General features: G+C 34.8%; 1 protein-coding gene across 4 annotated transcripts in view; it reads left to right on the plus strand.

Moving 5' to 3' along the window:
* The first annotated feature begins 15 nt into the window (after positions 1-15).
* PHF14 (PHD finger protein 14) overlaps positions 16-20,149 on the plus strand; it is a 131,243-nt gene continuing 111,109 nt past the window's right edge. For 2 of the 4 annotated variants that reach the window (XR_007130697.1, XM_047752233.1), the window contains exons 1-4: positions 17-440; positions 944-1,054; positions 9,615-10,417; positions 17,537-17,681. Coding sequence is in view for 3 of the 4 variants with exons in the window: in XM_047752233.1 (XP_047608189.1) it covers position 440; positions 944-1,054; positions 9,615-10,417; positions 17,537-17,681 (1,060 nt within the window). In the remaining variant the exon portion in view is untranslated. Of the gene's footprint in view, positions 441-943; positions 1,055-9,614; positions 10,418-17,536; positions 17,682-20,149 lie in introns of all 4 variants that reach the window. The other 2 variants (XM_047752232.1, XM_047752234.1) reach the window with 2 other exon arrangements.

Raw genomic sequence — 20,149 nt, forward strand, 5'->3', positions numbered from 1 at the left:
AGAGCTGTATCCGGGTCGTTGCTTTCCCTATTGTCTTAGACAACCGGCCTCGGATTGTGCAAATTCTGGGTCTTTTGTTGCAGGCTAATAAAGTTTTTCTTTATTTTTTTTTTCCTAAGAGTTTTGTCGGGGGAAATTAACCCCCCAGGGCTGCCGGGTTGGCCGCGCTGCCTGGGCCGGAGGGCGCCTCTGGCCGGGGAGAGCCAAGGGAAGCCACCAGAGCTGCCGGGGCCGGTTCTCTGAGCACTAGGGGCCGGGGGGGCGGGAGGGGAACCACGGGGGGGAGCACTTAGGGCGCCCTGGTTTGTCCGCGGCGCCGCCTGTTTTTAAATAGCATCTTTCAGACTTGTTTCCGCGGTCTCAGTCCTCGACCTCGGCGCTACCTGGGCTCTCTAAGCCTCTCCCTAGGTCTCCTTCAAACGACCACCTCGGATTCCTTAGTAAGTGTGTCAGAGGCGTCCGCGGGCAGACAGATCCATTTCAGTCCTTGCAGAAGTCAGGGCCGGCGGGTGTAGGGCAGGGGTGGGAGGATCCTGGGGGAAGTCGGATCTTTCCTGGACGTTCCCCCTCCACGGTCCTTGAGAATGAACATTGCCTTTTATATTCCCTGCGCTTTGCATTTTCTTCATACTGACTGTTAAGATGTCTAAGTGAGAGATTACGAGCGAATCTCGGAAACAAGATTTTTAAAGAGGGTCAGTTTCAATCTTGGTCGGCCTGGGTTCGCATTTGCTGCACCTGAGGGGCTGGTGCTGCCAGTGTGGCTGCCTGACCCTCCCCAGGCCAACCTTCCCATCTCACCTTTTGCTGAGAATTGAATTAAGGCAAAGGTTTGCACCACCTGCAGGAGGTTATCTGAGCCTTCCCTCAGCACCACAGCTTTACCCTGTGCTTGGTGTGATTGTGAATGACGATGACGATGTGATGTTTTTTTTCTTAACAGTGGATCGCAGCTCCAAGAGGAGGCAGGTGAAGCCTTTGGCAGCTTCTCTCCTAGAAGCTCTCGATTATGATAGTTCAGATGACAGTGATTTTAAAGTTGGAGATGCTTCAGGTAAATGTTTCCTTCTTGCTTCCCTTTCCCCAGCTTTCTGGAGTTGAGCTGATTTTCAGACCTTTTTTTAAAAATAATCGATTTTGTTTAAAATGTCAATATAAAGTTAAAGCATTTAAACCTTATTTTGTCCATTTGGTTTCCCACATCTCCCTAAGATCTTATCACTAAATAATATCACTGCTTCTGTTTTAGTTGATAGCTTAGATAATTATTAGGCAGAGAAGGACTTATTCCAAAGATGCAATAATATGTAAATCAGCTATACCTCTATAAAAAACAAAACGATAGAAAAATGGAAAGGCGTTTTTTCTCTTCTTTAAAAATATGTTTGTGCTTATTTTATGGACAGAGGAAAAGAAAATCTAGAGATACCCTGAAATAGAGTAACATCCTGAGCATAATATGAGCTGTAAACAGCTTGGGAGCAGATTCTTCTCTTTTCAGATCACGTGGCACCCTCTGAGGGGGAGTTTTGCCTTTTCTTTTAGCTCCCTTAAGAGAATAAAATGGACTAAATAAAAAGTTGTACTTTGGTAAGTGCTGGACATTGTGGATTGGGCCTTTCAAAAATCGGAGGTACAAAGCATGTGTGCTTGCTCATTATATTTTGTGATTTTAAAAACAATAAACCTTAAGTCATATTCACATTGTGCAAAATTGAAAAACATAGAAAAGTATGGTTTTCCTTTTATCTTCTGTTCTCTAACACATATATGTACATATTGATTGCAGGAATATGAGAAATACATATTACATTTAAATATTTTATGTAAAAAATGTGAATAAATACATGAACAATAAAAATTATTTAATTCTGCCCCTTGGGTGGAAATTTAACTAAAGTGAGAAATTAAAGCCCTTTCAATTTTATCCCTTTAACAGTTTTTTTAAATACTCTTCCAGAGAATTTTCAGTGCTTGGTCTTATCTCCTTTCCTCTGATTTTTCTTTCTTTTTTTTCCTGCTAAGTATGGTAGGAAGGTGAAATTTGGTTGTGTTGTGTTACTGTTTTGCTTTTAATGGCATCAACAAGCAAAATTTGCATTGTAATTTACTGAGACAGTTTGTTTCCATAATCTTATTTAATCTTATTTAATTTTTTATAATAACTCTGTGGAGAAGACACTGTTTTACAGATAACAGAATTTAAAAGAACTTGCATGAGGCCACTTAGGCCCACATGTGTCTAGTCCAGTTCTTTTGGCTTCTTCCAGCATTTATAATCTTTTCACTGCTTAGATCCTAAAAGTAGATAGATGTAATTTTAAATTGTAACTACTCACTTCCTTTATCAAGGTGACTAATTGAGGTTGCTCCCAGCAATCAAAAGTTGATAAGCTTATCTTTATTAATTCTTTTAAACCTTTACTTCTCAGCTCTGTCATCTCTCATTTCATTTACTGTTGTTTGGTAATTCCAGAGAAGGGAAAAGAGGTAAAATCCAAACCAATTTTAGTGCTCTTGGTGAAAATATTGGCAGAAAAGAATATTCTTGGCTGGAATGTAGCTTTGGTTTGTCATGGTTGAGATTGTAAACTAACAAAAATAGTTGGGTGTCAGAATTTATGACTTATTTGAATATCATTATGGGAAAAACTCCAAAGCTTAATTTTTTTTACATATTCCAGAGTTATTATTGTGACAGTAAATCCTGACTTTGTAGATCATTTTTCTTTTTTTTTATTGCGATATATCACTTCTCTTTACAAGGGTTAAAACAATATAATGATACAAATTACTTTCTCAAAATAATTTTTGGTATCAAACCAAGTAGAGATTTCTGGCCTTGTTAAATCTTAATCAGAGTTGATGGGAATTGCCTGTTATTTGTGACAAGTGATAGAATCAGTCTTGTTGATAATTTCTTTTTTTTAAATCTAAAAGCACTCAAAAATGTATTCTGTCTGTTAACTAATCTGCTATACTTGTAATTTACTTCCCTGGCCCCAAAGGATACAAATTTATTTGTGTATTTTTTGGTATGTTATCATAACTGAGTTTGGTAGAAAATGATTTTGTTTGAAATAGTTAATAGTCAGTAGAAATTGAGTCATATTTTCCACTCTTGGTTAAGGTGCATTATTGTGTCCCATAGCTGAGATGTTGGCTTACTGTAGATTACCAATGTTTGAATCTTTTCTGTGTGTGAGATTGTTGGACTCTTCCAGGAGATAAGACATTAAATTTATTATTGTTTCTTTTTTAAATTTTAGTATAATTGATTTACAATGTTCTGTCAATTTCTGCTGTACAGCAAAGTGATGCATTTATACATATGTGTATGTATATTCTTTTTTTTTCACATTATCCTCCATCATGTTCCATCACAAGTGACTAGATATAGTTTCTTGTGCTATACAGCAGGATCTCTTTGCTTATCCACTCCAAATGCAATAGTTTGCATCTACTAACTCGAAACTCCCAGTCTATACCACTCCCTCCCTGTCCATCCTGGCAACCACATATCTGTTCTCCATGTCCGTGAATATGTTTCTTTTCTGTAGATAGGTTCATTTATGCCATATATTCGATTCCAGATATGTGATATCATATGGTATTTGTCTCTCTTTCTGACTTCACTTAGAGTGAGAGTCTCTAGTTCTATCCATGTTGCTGCAAATGGCATTATTTTGTTCTTTTTTATGTCTGAGTAGCATTCCACTGTATACATGTACCACATTTTCTTAATCCATTCATCTGTTGTTGGACATATCAGTTCTTTCCATGTATTGGCTATTGTGAATAATGCTTCAGTGAATTTAGGGGTGCATGTGTCTTTTTCAGTGAAAGCTGTGCCAAGATATATGTCCAGGAGTGGAATTGCTGGATCATATGATAGTTCTGTATTTAGTTTTCTGAGATACCTCCATACTGTTTTCCATAGAGGTTGTACCAATTTACATTCCCAGTGACAGTATAGGAGGGTTCCCTTTTCTCACACCCTTTTCAGCATTTATTTGTAGACTTACTAACAATGGCCATTCTGACTGGTGTGAGGTGTGGTACCTCATTGCAGTTTTGATTTGTATTTCTGACAATTAGTGATGTTGAGCATTTTTTCATGTGCCTGTTGGCCATCCTTATGTCTTCTTTGGAGAAATGTCTATTCAGGTCTTCTTCCCATTTTTCAATTGGGATGCTTGTTTTTATGCTGTTGAGTCGTATGTGTTGTTTGTATATTTTGGAAATTAGGCCCTGTTGGTAGCACTGTTTTTCAAACATGGTGAAGTTGTGGAATCCCAACTCTATTTTGTAATAGGAGATTAAACAGAAGTTGGAGAAATAATAACATCTTTCTGATCATAGTTTCTTTCCAGACAATCTCTAGAAATGACTAAATCAATGAACAACTGACTTCCTTGTAACTTAATGTTAAAATAATTAGATTGGTTGACCTCAATTTTCAACTGGATTCTATGTGTCAGTTTCTTATGATTTTCATTTTGACATCTGAAGTTCTGACTACAAAATTTCATATTTCTGTTTAGCTTTAAGTATAAACATAGACATTTCTGTAAGCTTATTTATTGCCCTTTCAGATAGACATAATTTTATTTATGTGTTTCTCAGATAAAGTAGAGATTACTTAAGAGGTGATAAAATTATGCTCAAAAATGACTTGCTAGTAAGGTTGGCAAATGATTATCAATAGTTAGTAATTCTCAGATTCTGCCTTTAGATAATTATGAACTGAAAATTGATCATCTTTTATTTTATCTCATGTGAAAGTAGAGCTAAATTTCTCATTTTTGATTGAGGACAGTCAATAAATACCTTTTAAAATTAATCCTAAAAATAGTGTATAAGTGTATTAGAGTAACCACCAGAAGAACCATATGTAGAAAAGTTAGCCGGAACCATGTGAAATTATCATTATTACCAAATATTTTATAGGTCTAAGTTGATTATTGGCAATTTCATAGTTTGGCCTAGTTAAAGCAGTTATATTTGAGACTTGGACTTAGAATTGGGCATGGGATAGGAGACAGTTAAGGTAGAATCAATTACATTTAGCAACCTTCTGCATAACTAGAATGTTTTTGAAAATAAGTGCATACATTACTTTTATTAAATAAGACAAAATAGCAATGCTTTATCTCCCTATGCCCTAGCCAGTATATCTTGAGCCATAGTTAGTTTAGTTGGTACAAATTGCCAGAAAACAATTTAATAGGAAGAGTTAGGCTGAGACTTTGCTTTGGTAGTATTTTGTTCTTAATTCTGATTTTGGTTAGGTGAAACAAGATATATAATCATTGACCAAATGTAGTTTCATTTAAAAGTATTTTTGTTGGATGCTTTGGTGAATTCACAAAGGAATAGTGATAATATTGGAATAATTAAATAAAATAGGGGGTAGCTGTAATAAGGCATGATTGATCATTTGTGTAGTTCAAGTCTTTCAAAGGAGATGGGACTGCTTTAGACTGGATTGATTTTGGAGTCCCCGTCCTGGCTCAGTGGCTAACGAATGTGACTAGCATCCATGAGAATGCAGATTCGATCCCCGGCCTCACTCAGTGGGTTAAGGCTCTGGCATTGTGGTGATCTGTTGTGTAGGTTGCAGACGCAGCTCAGACCCAACAATGCTGTGGTTCTTGGATTCCGCATTACTGTGACTGTAGTGTAGGCCAGGGGCTACAGCTCTGATTAGACTCCTAGCCTGGGTACCTTCATATGCTGCAGGTGTAGCCATAAAAAGACAAAAAAGTAAAAAAAAAAAAAATAGACCGGCTTGATTTTGAAACATTAGACCAATTGATTGAGGAGATGAGAGTTGAACCAGGACCTGAAAGAGATGCAACTTAGGCGGGGGGAAAAACCTTAGATGTTAAAAGAATGGAGGCTGGAAAATGTCAATTATATTTGGGGATCAGGATTTAGCAAAAGAGTAGTAAAAGAGATGAGCCTGGGAAAGTAGAATGAGGTCAAATTGAGATTTTGCTAGATCAAGGTTTCTCCATCTCAGCACTGTTGCTGTTTTGTGTTGGTTAATTCTTTATTATGGATGCTTGTCCTTTATATTGTAGGATGTTTAGCAGCATCCCTGTCTTGTACTTATTAAATGCCAGTAGCATCTTCCCTACCTAACCCCTACCCTCTACCCTGCCATTTTGTGACAACCATTGTCTCTAGATATTGTTAAATGTCCTCTGTGGGACAAAATTGTCCCTCTTTGGGAACCACTGGTCTAGATTTACCCAGAGAATGTTAAATGACACAGTTGGAACTAGAGTCATAAGTAGAGGATGAGGTGTGTTGACTGATTGGCTTTTTAAAAAGAGACATACTGAATTAGTTAAAAATGTCCCCAGGGTGATAACTAAATAATTAGTAGATTGGTGATCTGTCTATTATCAGTTATGTACATTAATAATACTAATGGCTGTTGCACTAGATCAGTGAACAAAATAGTTAAATAAGGTCGATGAACAAAGATGATTCTTTATATTGCAAAGCTAACATAAAACTGAATTAAATCATACTGATTTTATTATTTAATACTTATCAAGGGGGAAACAATTTAATATTGTGAAGGGATTCTTGAAGATTGGTTTTTGATTTCTGTAACTGTTAGTTGAAGTAGCTTTTGCTTGCAGAGATTTTGATTGTGTTGAGAAAGGTTACCTTTTATTTAACTGAATAGGAAGAAGAGATTTTAAAGATTTTTTTTTCTAATGTAAAACTTATATTGTAGATTTGTAATTAACTGTTCTTATGCCTAAGATAGATGTATTTGAAGTATCTGGTCTATCTCTCTAGTCTATTTTTTTTTTTTTTAATGGATGTAAGAGTGATGGATTTGGAACATTGTTTGAATTTGTAGGGATAGAAAATTTTTCATTACAGCTTACAGAAATGCAATTATAGAGAGCCAAGGACTCTGATTTTCTCAGTGTCTTTATTACTAAGTAATGCTTATAACTAAATATTGTTTATCTTCATCCCTCAAGTGCACATGTACTAAAAAGAAGTCATGACTAATCAGTTGAAGAAGTTATTTTTCAGAAGTCAAATAAAGATAAAATTTGATATTTTCCTGGTTCCTGCAGTTGGAGTGTGGATAATGTGTTATATTTGAAGGATGAAGGGTTGGGTAAGCTACTAGGATTTAGATTTATGGAAAAAATCTTATATTCTTTTAATGCTAATAGTGTTAACAAATATAAATCATTTAAATCTTTTAAGATTTTGCTTTCTATTCAACTATGACAACAAAACAGAAAGAGAATCAAGAGTACCAGTTTCCCTGTATTTTTAAAAATAATTAATTTGCATTGGCAACAGCAACCAAAACAAAATTGCAGAAATTCCTGAAAGTCTGTAAAATTTCCAGTTAATAGCAAAGTTGGATTGGTCTCAGTTTTGATCAGGAACCCATATTTGTGTCTCAGTGGATCTTTTTTTTGTATCTACCGTTAATGTTTTTATTGGTAAAAATTATTAATAGTACTTTTCAGTTACTTAAGAAAAAAATTCTACAAGATGAATCCAGAAAAGTACCTGTTCTCCATCTCTCAGCTCCCTTAATTATAGCATTGCTTGTGCAATGTTCAATTTTCTTTACTCAGTGTGCTCAGAGATCTATCTTTGTCTTAGACGTGTTTGGTCAGCTCTGCTTATTATTTATTATATCCTTATCTAAAAATATATAGAAATTACTATTTTGTATCAGAGCTATTTTCTTGGTAGGTTGGGCTTAATTACCGTGAGTGGTATAAAAAAATTATTTTTTCCCTAATCATTTGTAGAGCTGTTGGACTGAAAATACATCCTCTATTTGTAAATGATATTGGGTTCACACTCTTTGAAATCCAAGAAACTCACAAATCCAAAAGTGTTTTCTAAGATTGGTGTGAACTTATATGATGGTAAAACCTGACCAGAACTGATAGGAGTTTATCTGTAGTATTTACTTACCATACTTGAAAATATGCATACTTTTCATGGAAGAAGTAATATATTTGGTTACAAGATAGTACCATAGAATTCACTGGAGGTGTTAGTGTAGTATATTATGCACACACCATGCTGCCGTTCTAAAGTCAGAGAAAAATCTAAATTCTGAAACACATGTGGCTCCAAGTTTCAGATAAGGGGTTGTGGGTATACATGATACTGCTCTTGTGTCCTGTGCAAGATTGTTCAGGATGAGATTTTTTTCACAATGGTCATGCGTAAGATGTGGGTGCCTGTATGATAATCTTGAGATTGATTGATTTTATAGGTTCAATCAACATCCACTAAATGTTAGTCTTTATTTTTCATGTGATGTAACTTGCAAGATTTTTTTTTTTTTTTTTCAATCAGGCATTCGTAAAGGCTTTCTGAGGTTATTTAGAAACTGGATACTAATTACAGGCAACTTTCTTTACTTTTAACGCCTGGATAATTACAGAGGCTGTAACACTGGTTGAGTTAACAGAAATTAAAATGGTGTGTAATCATGAATTTTTTCGCCATTTTATTATTACCCTTTTCTTGGTTATAGGTATAAAAATCACCTTACAGATTTTACTATTGATGTTGGCCACGATCTGACTATGACTGGTTTGCTTCTACTTCTTCCTGTTCCCTTTCCTTTTAACTCTTTCTGCACATATTTTAGATTTTTATTTATTTGCTTATGTGTAAGAGGATTAGAATGTTACTGCGTAGTGTTGGTCTAAGAGGGCCTGAATTGCCCTTGTTTGGATTGGAAGGCACTTGCTAGAAAACTTAGGGTCCAGCATAAACTCTTTAATATCCTCAGCCTATCTTTTTAGTGACCTCTGTGCTTTCTTATTTCCAGGATGGGTTAGTTTTTAAAAAAAATTTATCAGTTTATTTCATTCTAGGGGCTGTAGTAGTTACTGCCTAGAATTTTTGGAAATTTAGATGGCTCTTTTTATTGATATGAACAGTATCCTAATCATCAGAAACTTCCATTTTCTGTGCCATTGCTATTGTCTGTTTTTTACTTGTGTACTTGTGCTCTGAAAATTGAATGGTATTATAGGGATGTGGTACATGTTAACTATCATATAGACCTATGTTCATTTTTGCAGGGTAAAGAGTGAGGTCAATGAAACTAAGGTTTTTGGGTCAAATTTTTCTCGTTCTGAGTGTAACTCAGTGCTTGTAGGTCCATGTAATTTATGAAAGGAAGTTGTAAGAGAAGAAGAATTTGGTCCATATTATAGTACCATAAAGTTAAAATCAAGTCTTCAATTTAAAAAGAAGCACATTTACTTTTAGAAAAAAATTGCCTCTAGGGCACTAGATAGAGTGTGAGCTTTATGACATAAAATAGTGGTCCTTGTTTTAAAGTACATTTTGAGTTACAGTTACATATATTCATCTTCATTAGTGCTATATTGAACTAAAACCATTATACCAACTTCATTGAATTATTATTTAATCAGGTTGGGAATGTCTATCATTCTTTGACTTAAATTTGTTTATATTGTTTTTCAAGTTATTCACAAATTTTGGTGGTTTCATTTGTGTCAGCGTTGTGTGTGTGTGTGTGTATGTATATACATATGTGTGGTTTTTTTTTCTCATATTTTCAACAGATTCTGAAGGGAGTGGTAATGGAAGTGAAGATCCTTCAAAGGACAGTGGAGAAGGTTCCTGTAGTGATTCTGAAGAAAATATTTTAGAGGAAGAACTGAATGAAGATATTAAAGTAAAGGAAGAACAACTTAAAAATTCTGCAGAGGAAGAAATTCTGTCATCAGAAAAACAATTAATTAAAGTGGAAAAAAAGGAGGAAGAAGAGAATGGAGAAAGACCTAGAAAGAAAAAGGAAAAAGAGAAGGAAAAAGAAAAGGAAAAAGAGAAGGAGAAAGAAAAAGATAAAGAGAAGGAGAGAGAGAAGGATAAAGAAAAGGCAACAGTATCTGATAATGTGGCTACTTCTGCTGCTTCCACCACACCAGCCACAAGTCCTCCTGGTGTTAATACATCTCCTTCAGTCCCCACCACAGCTACTACAGAGGAACAAGTCAGTGAGCCAAAAAAGTGGAACCTTCGTCGAAACAGACCACTTTTGGATTTTGTGTCCATGGAAGAGTTGAATGACATGGATGACTATGACAGTGAAGATGACAATGATTGGCGACCCACTGTAGTAAAAAGAAAGGGAAGGTCTGCATCTCAGAAGGAAGGAAGTGATGGAGACAATGAGGATGATGAAGATGAAGGAAGTGGGAGTGATGAGGATGAGAATGATGAAGGCAATGATGAAGATCATAGCAGCCCTGCCAGTGAAGGGGGTTGCAAGAAGAAGAAGAGTAAAGTTCTTAGCAGAAACAGTGCTGATGATGAGGAACTGACCAATGATAGCCTGACACTATCTCAGAGCAAGAGTAATGAGGTAGATCAACCCAATTTTTATGATATCTGTCTGTCTGGGGAAAAGGGAATTCTCTAAACCATTCTACTCATTAGATTAAGTGGCTTCCATGAAATCCTGTGTATAGAGAGCTATGGGAGTGAATGAGCACCCTAACTATAACATTTATTCATTTGGTCAACCAGCCTTTATTGAGTATCTGCTCTTTGTCACCGTCCTCAAGGAGCTCACAATCACCGTCCTCAAGGAGCTCACAGTCTGTATACTTAGAGAAATATTTCTATGTCCATACTCTTGGGAAATGGGAGCGTTTTCCTTTCCCTTTTCTATCCTCTCACTCCATTGTTCATAGGACTGCTGAATGGTGCTGAGTGAATTATGAAAACAAATGTCACTTTTCTTTCAACTTATTTATATCTATGTCCACATAAAAGTTTAGGCTTTTAGAATACTTTCAAGCAGGGCAAGAAAAGAACTTAATGATTGTCTCAGACTTTTAGATGTTCATTTTAAAGGTTAATTCCTTTTTCAGTTGTAGCACCTATCTGAATAGTCACCAAATCTTTGCTTTAGATGTGTGGGAATAAATGCAAACTATATACTTACATATATTTAGTGAATGAGTTCTCTCTACAAAGAAATGAAAACAAACAAACATTTCTACCCTAAAACAAACATTACTATCATCAAACTACAGTAATGATTCAGTTCTTCCACTTAAAGTCTACTACTGAAAGTTAGGTTTATCCATTGGGCCCAAGATGCAACATTCAAGACTCTTCAGTCTAACACTTTTGTGTCTCTTCGTCTGTGTGTTTCTGTATATGTTTTTCTTCAAAAGAAAGATTGAGTTGTCGTCTTACATGTAGATGTACCTGTTACATCACATGTAGAACCTTAACAATTAAGTCTGTCATTCCATTAGTGTGTTTATAGTCATGAAATTTCACTTCTTTGATAAGCACTTATTGTTTTTTTCCTATTATTGAAATATGTTAAACTGTTAGAAAGATTTTTCTTCTGTGCTTTACTTTTACATTTCTTCTGCTTACAAATTTTACATAGCAATGATTTTATATTTTAAGTAAGTTTCATTTAAAAATTTGGTGTTTTCTTACCAGAATAGTATGTAGCAGATTAGGAGGAGTTGTATGTTAGTAGAGATGAAACAGCAGTTTTTATTTTAGAGTACAAACATTGGTTAACATCTAGGTTGCCCATTTTCTTAAGAATAATATTGCCTGATTCTCCCTCTATACTAATTCTTATCTTTAGTTAAAGGAAAATTGTCATTTGGACTATAATATGATATTCATAATGATGTAGCACAAATGGTTCTATATTTCTAATCCTATTTAATGAAATAAATGTGGAAAATCCAATTGTTTCTATTTAGGCATGTTTCCAGTTTATTTTATAGCACTTAGTACTCAGTCTGTATCTACTGACCAAGTTTACCTTTGGCATTACCACTTTCTTACTTCATTTTTTATTGGCCTAATAATCACAAAAGTAGGCTGGCTAGTGATAGAGGCAATATGGATTCGATTTATGCTAAGATGTGAGGGAACACCTGCATATTTTTAGAAATTTACAACATAAAATGTATATTAATTTTCCATTTGTTAATACCCTGTAACACCTAATGAATTGCTTAAGAAATTATAGACTATCCTTTAATGATACATTTAAAGGCTGCATGTGCTGTTCAGTTTTTTCCTACCGGAAGAGATTTTTATTTTAGTAAATGATGTGAGTTTATTTTTTTAAGTTAATAGTCCCAAAAGAATGAGATTCCAGAGCATTTCTTGGAAAAGTGCCTTGAAAGAGTTGTCAAGAAAGTTGTTCTTATAGTAGCTAAATAATTCTTTTTGTTTAATTTATGTTAATTTTCCTCTTGCTCTACCAAATGCAGAAATGTAGCAGAATTTAATAGAAGATTACTTTTCCTTCACTAATATTCTATGTGAAAGCTTGATAACCATTTTTTTTCCCCCAAAAAATTATTAATTCATACTCTGGAGTAATTTATGATGGTTCTAGTTCTTTGTGAATGTCACTCAAATTAGATATTAGATTTTAATTAAAAAACTACTCAATTGAGATTCTTTTATATTTCTAAATTTCCTGTTCATATACTCTTGATTTTGTAAGAAGATGACTAAAGGTAATCCTTGTTGTTTTATGGTCAGTGTTTCTAAATCTTCCTGGATATTTAGGTTGTGATACCTTGCCAGGTGTTCATTAGTTAAAATGTATATATTTGATTATTTTTGAACTTTTTTTTCCTGTTTTTAGTTTTTTTCCCATACTACTTTGTAGTATAGATAGTTGAAAATGTGGTTTTAGAATACATAATGGAATTGTATTTAGTTTATAAGCAGCCAAATTTTTTCCTTGTTGCTATGTCAGGTGCTTTTGTAGGGATATGGTGTTGGGTATCATGTAAATGATGCCCAGGAACTTTCAGTTTTGAAATTTCTTAGGGGAATTGATATTTTTTGAATGGAGGCCTTTCATAACTAGTGGCTCACCATGCCTGTGTTGAAGGTCTTGAGATGCTTTAGAGCAGTGGTTCTCAAACTTTTTGGTTCAAGACGCCTATATACTTTTAAAAATTGAGGACTCTATTATTGTTCATATAGGTTATATCTTTCGAAATTTGCAATTTTAAATTAAAACTCAGAAATTTCAAAAAATGAGAAGTATACAGGTTCACAAGTTACTAGATTGATGACACTATCCCATGTCATATAGCTTCTGGAACTCTTCACTCTGTACCCATGAGAGAGAGTGAAAAGGCAAATAACCTTAGTATTTACGTTTTGGAACCCCTGGAAGGGAGTTCCTCAGACCATACTTTGAGAACTACAGTTCTAGAATTGGACATTTGATAACTTGCATTTTGTGCATATGTCAGTGGCATTATGACATTTTTTGAATTGAGTGTAATATGAAAAATCACCTTGGAATATGGTTATATGTCTTTTGCAAACTTTTATTTTGAAGTATTTGAGATTCATTAAGGTTATCTTGCCTTCTAATTTTCTGAAGTAAATTTTGGGGGGAGGGCTGTATAGCATTTTCAGATATGGTTCCCATTTTTCAGGACTTTGAACCTAGAGCTTTGGATCAGATGACATGATAGAAAACTATTTTCAGATGGAAGTTTTTTGGATTTTTTTTTTTCATGAAAGGCTCTGGTATTAAATAGATTAAATGTCTTGCCATATGAAGAAATGACAATTGTCATCTGATTTTTGCTAATTAAAATGTAAACATCTTGCCAAAAATTGAAAATAGCCACTGCTTTTGGGGGCTTCTGATTTTTTAATCATTTATTTTCTTCACATTTCAAAATAGAACAAATTGTTCTAAGGCCTGAAAGAAAATTAGTTGTAACATTGTACAAAAATTACTTGAGATTTTTCAAAATTTAGCCTTCTTTAAAAACTTATTGGAAGAACTATTGGTCAGACTTCTTGGTGTAATATTTTTTTCTCATTTTCAGAGCAATAGGATTTTTTTAAATTCTGATTTTATGTGAAGTGTGCTGGAATTTCCTTCTGTTAAACACACGTATAACTTAGAATTTACCCTGTTACATAAGTTATTTATAATAATCTTTGTGAAATACATATATAAATAAACACCAAGCATATTTTAGAGTCCATGGAAAACATAGAGCAGTATCATTTTTGGTGTAAGTTTTAAATCCCAAGGGTGAATAAACGAAATAATTTACTATAAGGAGTCATTGATTTATTACTGTAGTGCCCCATTTGTTCTTAGGATTACCATTAGATTTCATTAAATTATTCTGTAATATTAAGCTTATAGTCTAGATGTGCCATTCAGTATCTACTTTCCCAATTTCTATTTTATGTAAAAATCATATTTTCAAATGATGTGTTTTGTGGTAAAAAGTTTTATTTCTCCAGAAACTTGAAAAATGATATACATCTTCAGAAATAAGCTAGTAAAAATTGATACTAAATTTGCTTTTATATTCTGATCATAAGCATGCTTAAACCTTATTTGATCTATTAAAGACAACTTAAGAGCATAATGTTTTAAGAGAATGTTACTTAGATTTTCCCAGTGAAACATTGTCAGCCATTTGGTTAGGGTAATATTGTAGAGTTCTAGTTTCCCGCATTTCTATCTCTTTGTGTTTAATTTCTAATAAGTGTTTCAAGTGATGAGGGTCAGAAGGCCAGAATTACCAGTTGATTTTGTTTTCTCTGCCTCTAAAGGATACTATGTGTAGAGAGAAAGTGAAGTAGAGATATAATTTAGGCATTTACTATTTTTCTGAGCAAAATGGAAAAAATAGGAAAATAATGCAATTGGAGCTACTTTTTTTTTTTTTTTCTTTTTAGTGCAGCACCTGAGGCATACGCAAGTTCCCAGACTACAGGGTTGAATCGGAGTTAGAGTTGCTAACCTGCGCCACAGGCAATGCCAGATCCGAGCCACCTCTGTGAGCTATACCACAGCTCATGGCAACACCGGATCCTTAACCCACTGAGCAGAGAAAGGGATTGAACCTGTGTCCTCATGGATACTAGTCGGTTTCATTAACTGCTGAGCCACAATGGGAACTGGAGCTACATGTTGATACTAGTTTTTCTGATCTATAGACATAAATTTATTGTTTCTTACATGTAATTTTTTCCTACTTTTTTCAAGGGCTAATCAGCTGCTGTAATTTCACCAGAGAAGTATTGATAGAGCCCATAAACATGAGTAGCCTCTCAGTCATCAAACTGGTTTTTTGCTAGGACTTTTTTTGGTTGTGATTTAACCTAGATGTGGCATTCCAATAAAAAAGTCTTTTGTGGATTTAAAATTACTTTAATATTTAAATAAAAATATTAAAAGTAGTAATGCTCAATGAGCCTTACAAATTTTCTTTTCGTGTTCCAGGGAAGATTCCCCAGTGTAATAAATGGTCAGCTCATGTTTCTCATCTTGGATGACCTATGAGAAGTACAGAGGAAAGGAAGATGGTAGTGAACATTTATTCAGTGTCTAGTGTGTCTTAGGAACATTCTTGCCATATGTGACCTTGTTAATTCTCACAATAGCCTGATGCAGCACTAGGTATTGTTTTTATCATTCAGTTTTACAGATTAGAAAACTTCAGTTTTGAGGTTCAACAGCTACTGAGAGCTGAGAATGAAACTCAAGAACATTTGACTTTAAGGCAAATGCTGTTATATATGAAGCATGGCTAGTGGGATGAAAATCTGGGCAAATTTTTGTTTTGCTCACTGTACCAAAGCACTGTAAAACATGATTTTCTTTTTAAGAAGTTTTTACATTTATTTGCTAGCCATTTCCAAAGCCTCAAACTACTTTTTCTGATTTTATAACAAGGAGGAGCAGAATATAGAATTTTAAAGTGTTAGAACTCTCAATAAAATTGACATCGCTTCCTTGTTAACTTTTGCATTCTTGTTTTTCAGATCAGCTGCAAGTTTAGATTTATTACACAGAAAATATATTCAAAGAATATTATTAATTGGGAAAGTCATATGTCTTTCACATGTCATTTATTTATTTATTATTTATTATTATTATTTTTTGTCTTCTTTTGCTATTTCTTGGGCTGCTTCCGCGGCATATGGAGATTCCCAGGCTAGGGGTCTAATGGGAGCCGTAGCCACCGGCCTACGCCAGAGCCACAGCAACACAGGATTCGAGCTGCGTCTGCAACCTACACCACAGCTCAAGGCAACGCCGTTATCGTTAACCCACTGAGCAAGGGCAGGGACCGAACCTGCAACCTCATGGTTCCTAGTCGGATTCGTTAACCACTGCGCCACGACGGGAACTCCACACATGTCATTTACAGATTGTTATTGAAATGATGTAATCTAAATGTTACTTTTGGATATTGGTCAGTTTACAAGAATATAAAAATATGGAAAACATGAAACACTATATTAATGTGTAGTATGGAACTAATTTTTTTCTGACTATAGTTAGTTTTTTAAATGAAAATATATAGACTCAAATGCCATTTTATTGTATGTAATGCTAAGCCCAGTCTGTTAAATATTACAAGAATCATTATCTTGTTAATTTGTCTTTAAAGTTTAAGTCCATAATGCAGAAGGTTTAAATTAAATGGAACACACTCTCCCCTTTATTTATTTTTCTATTAAGACATCTTCCTTTGTCCTTTTATATTACATTTAACTTGGTATCTTTATTACCAGTTTTTACTAGATAATTCTTGATATTAACCTAATTGAATAGTCTGACTATTCTAGCAACTGGTGAGTCTGAATTCTTTTGTAGATGATTTTTTTGTACCTGTATACACAGATTTCCTATACAAGGTCTCATGGAACGGTCCCATCCAGTGGTTTGATGACCCTGGAAATTCTGGATTCCCCAGCAGTAAAGGAGTAGAGTCTGTAACTATGCCATCATGTACATATTTGCTTATATTTTATCTTGAATTGATTTTTTTTCCTGTTTAATATGTGTCTGTCTTGTCTATCCTAGGTAGAATTACAGGCTTCCTAAGTGTAGGAACCATATCTTATACTTGTAAAACCCACATATAGGATTAGTAATTACCTGAGTTGATTTTTTTCTTTCTTCTAGTTTTAGGAGTCAGACTATATGCAGAATGGCAAGGCAGATGAAGAGTTTTGGTTACAAGCTTGCTATTACATTTCCTAGAGCGGAGAGAATGTGGGACTTGCAGAGAAGGGAAAAATTAGAGAGAGGGTGCTTAGAGGGTCCTTTGACAAAAAGATATACTTTTCAAATATAGCACACTTTGCAGTTACTGAAATATGGAGGAGTTGCCCTTGTGGCTCATTGCGTTAGGAACCCAACTAATATCCATGAGGATGTGGGTTCTATCCCTGGCCTCACTCAGTGGATTAAGCGTGAATTACAGAAATGGCTTGAATCTGGTGTTGCTATGGCTGTGGCATTGCCAATTTAACTCTTATCCTGGGAACATCCTTATGCTGTAGTTGCTCTCCTAAATACAAAAACACTAAAATAATGGATTCTACAACATAATTTTGGAAATGCATGAAATGATTTAAAGTGAGAATTTTATTTAATAAAATTACCTTTTAAATATGTCATTTTCTGATGTTTTAATATTAGGACTCGCTGATTCTTGAGAAGAGTCAAAACTGGAGTTCCCAAAAAATGGACCATATTCTGATTTGCTGTGTTTGTCTTGGAGATAATAGCGAGGATGCTGATGAAATAATTCAGTGCGACAATTGTGGCATTACAGTCCATGAAGGTAATCTTGCTTTGTTTTGTTTCCTTTTAGAAATGGCTGGTTGACACTGCGTTTAAATAAATAAAATCAGCTATTTTATGTATGTACTGTACTATAGTATTTCATGATGTTTCAGTTGAGGTGACATACTGATTTTTCAAAGTGTGATGGGTGTTATTTTTTTAGATTATGTTCAATTTAAAATATATTTTTTAAAATAAAGTAGATAATTACTATATGGAAATCAGTAATCTTTGAAGGATAGTGTTATGCTATTTTCCTTCATGGCATTATGTATTTCTAGTTTTCAGCTGAAATTTAGGTGGAGGAGAATATCTAGTATGTTAGTCCAGTATAATGTATAATTTAAAAAGTCTAGTGATATTATAGATATATAGTTAAATTTTGTAGTTTTGAATTTGAAAGGAGTATTTGTAGAGATAATCTTTTAAAATGTGAAATAGGAGCCACTGTAATATATTGAAAGTGCTTTTGCTAATACGATTTTTGAACCTTTTTTTTTTTTTTTTTTTGAGTAGGGAGGTGCCCTGAATCACATGGAGTTCCCAGGCCAGGGATCAGATCTGAGCCCCAGTTGCGAGCTAAGCTATAGCTGCAGCAACGCTGGATCCTTACCCACTATCCTGGGCCAGGGGTTGAACCTGCATCCCAGTGTTCCCAAGATGCCACCAATCCTTTTGTGCCACAGTGAGAACTCTGATTTTTGAACATTTTTAATGTATTTTTTTGTTTTACTTAAAAAGTTATATTTTGACATAATTTCTGACTTGCAGAAAGGTTATAAGAGTAATACAAAGATGGAGTTCCCATTGTGGCACAGTGGTTAATGAATCCCACTAGGAACCATGAGGTTGCAGGTTTGATCCCTGGCCTTGCTCCGTGGGTTAAGGATCTGGTGTTGCCGTGAGCTGTGGTTTAGGTCGCAGACGCGGCTCGGATCCCGCGTTACTGTGGCTCTGGCATAGGTCAGTGGCTACAGCTCCGATTAGACCCCTAGCCTGGGAACCTCCATATGCCACGGTAGTGCCCTGGAAAAGGCAAAAAGACAGGGGAAAAAAAAAATGAGTAATACAAAGAATTTCCCAGATGGTGATATTTTGCTGTATTTGTTCTCTCTCACATAGCAATTTTTTTTCTCACTTCTCTAAGAATAAAATGTAGGCATGATGTTCAGCTCTACCCCTAAATACTTCAGTGTATATTTCTTAAGAACTCATAACAGGGGCATTTTCTTATACAACCACATAATTATCAAACTCAGGAAATCAGCATTGATAGAATACTATCAGTCTACTGACTATATTCACATTTTACCAATTATCCCAATAATGTTAATTCTAGCAAAATAAAAATCCAGGATTATGAATTGCATTTACTTGTCATGTCTAGTTTAGTCACCTTTATTCTAGAATGTATTTTGAGTCTTTGTGTTTCATGTCATTGGTGTTTTTGAAGAATATAGGCAAATTCTTCTATAGAATGTCCTCAACATTGAGTTTTCTTATATTTTCTCATGATTAGATTCAGGTTATTTGCTTTTGGCAGGAGTGCCACAGAAGTTAACTTGTGTTCTCATTGTATTATATTAGGAGGCATATAATGTTTGTCTAGTTCCTGGTGATATTATTTTGATCTCTTGGTTGAGAGGGTATCTTCTAGATTTCTCTGGTAAAGTTACTCTTTTTTCCTATCGGTAATTTTTTTTTTTTTTTTTAATCAAGGTAGTGACTACCACAAAGCAGTATTTCTGTGTTTTTGCCCTTGCCTGCCTTACTGGTAGATAAAAGTAGACATAGCAACTGGATAGAAAAGAGGGTACATAGGTATAGATGTGGGTAGGATGTTAGATGTGGTAGTCAGAGCACGTGGAAGCTATTTTTTGAATACTTCTTATTTTCCCAGTGAAATAGGAGGCACAGTCATTAGCAGAGAGTAGAGATGGAGAGGTGTTGGAAATTTGAGGAGAGAAAGGTTGGTATAAAATAATTATTTGGGAGAATAAATAACACCACCAATGTTTACAAATATGTTGCCTCTGCTTGAATTTGTGACTGCCATTGCTGATGTGTAATGCAGGCATGACCAATATTATTAGTGTTAACTTGTCATTATGCTGAGACAGCTGTCTCTACTTCATAGGTCATGGATTTGACCACAGATGTGATTTTTAAAGGCTAACACAACTGTTTTAAGAAATTGAATTTATTGCTAACATTTAAAAACTGGGAGATTTTATTTTACAAATTTTGGAATTCGCTATTCTCTTGAAGGTCTAGCAGTGGTAGGTTTTCACTCTCTTATGGCAACAATCTGCTGGAGCTGAATAGGGCTGCCCTCCTATTGTAGATGAAGCCTACAATCATCAGATTACCTACTTTCTTCTCTCAAATCCTTCACTCATTTCTGTTAGTTACCTGATCCCTGGAGTTGTTTCAATGTATAGTTCCTCATCTACTTTGAGGATGATG

The sequence above is a fragment of the Phacochoerus africanus genome, chromosome 11 (genome assembly GCF_016906955.1).
Source record: "Phacochoerus africanus isolate WHEZ1 chromosome 11, ROS_Pafr_v1, whole genome shotgun sequence".
Lineage (NCBI taxonomy): Eukaryota > Metazoa > Chordata > Mammalia > Artiodactyla > Suidae > Phacochoerus > Phacochoerus africanus.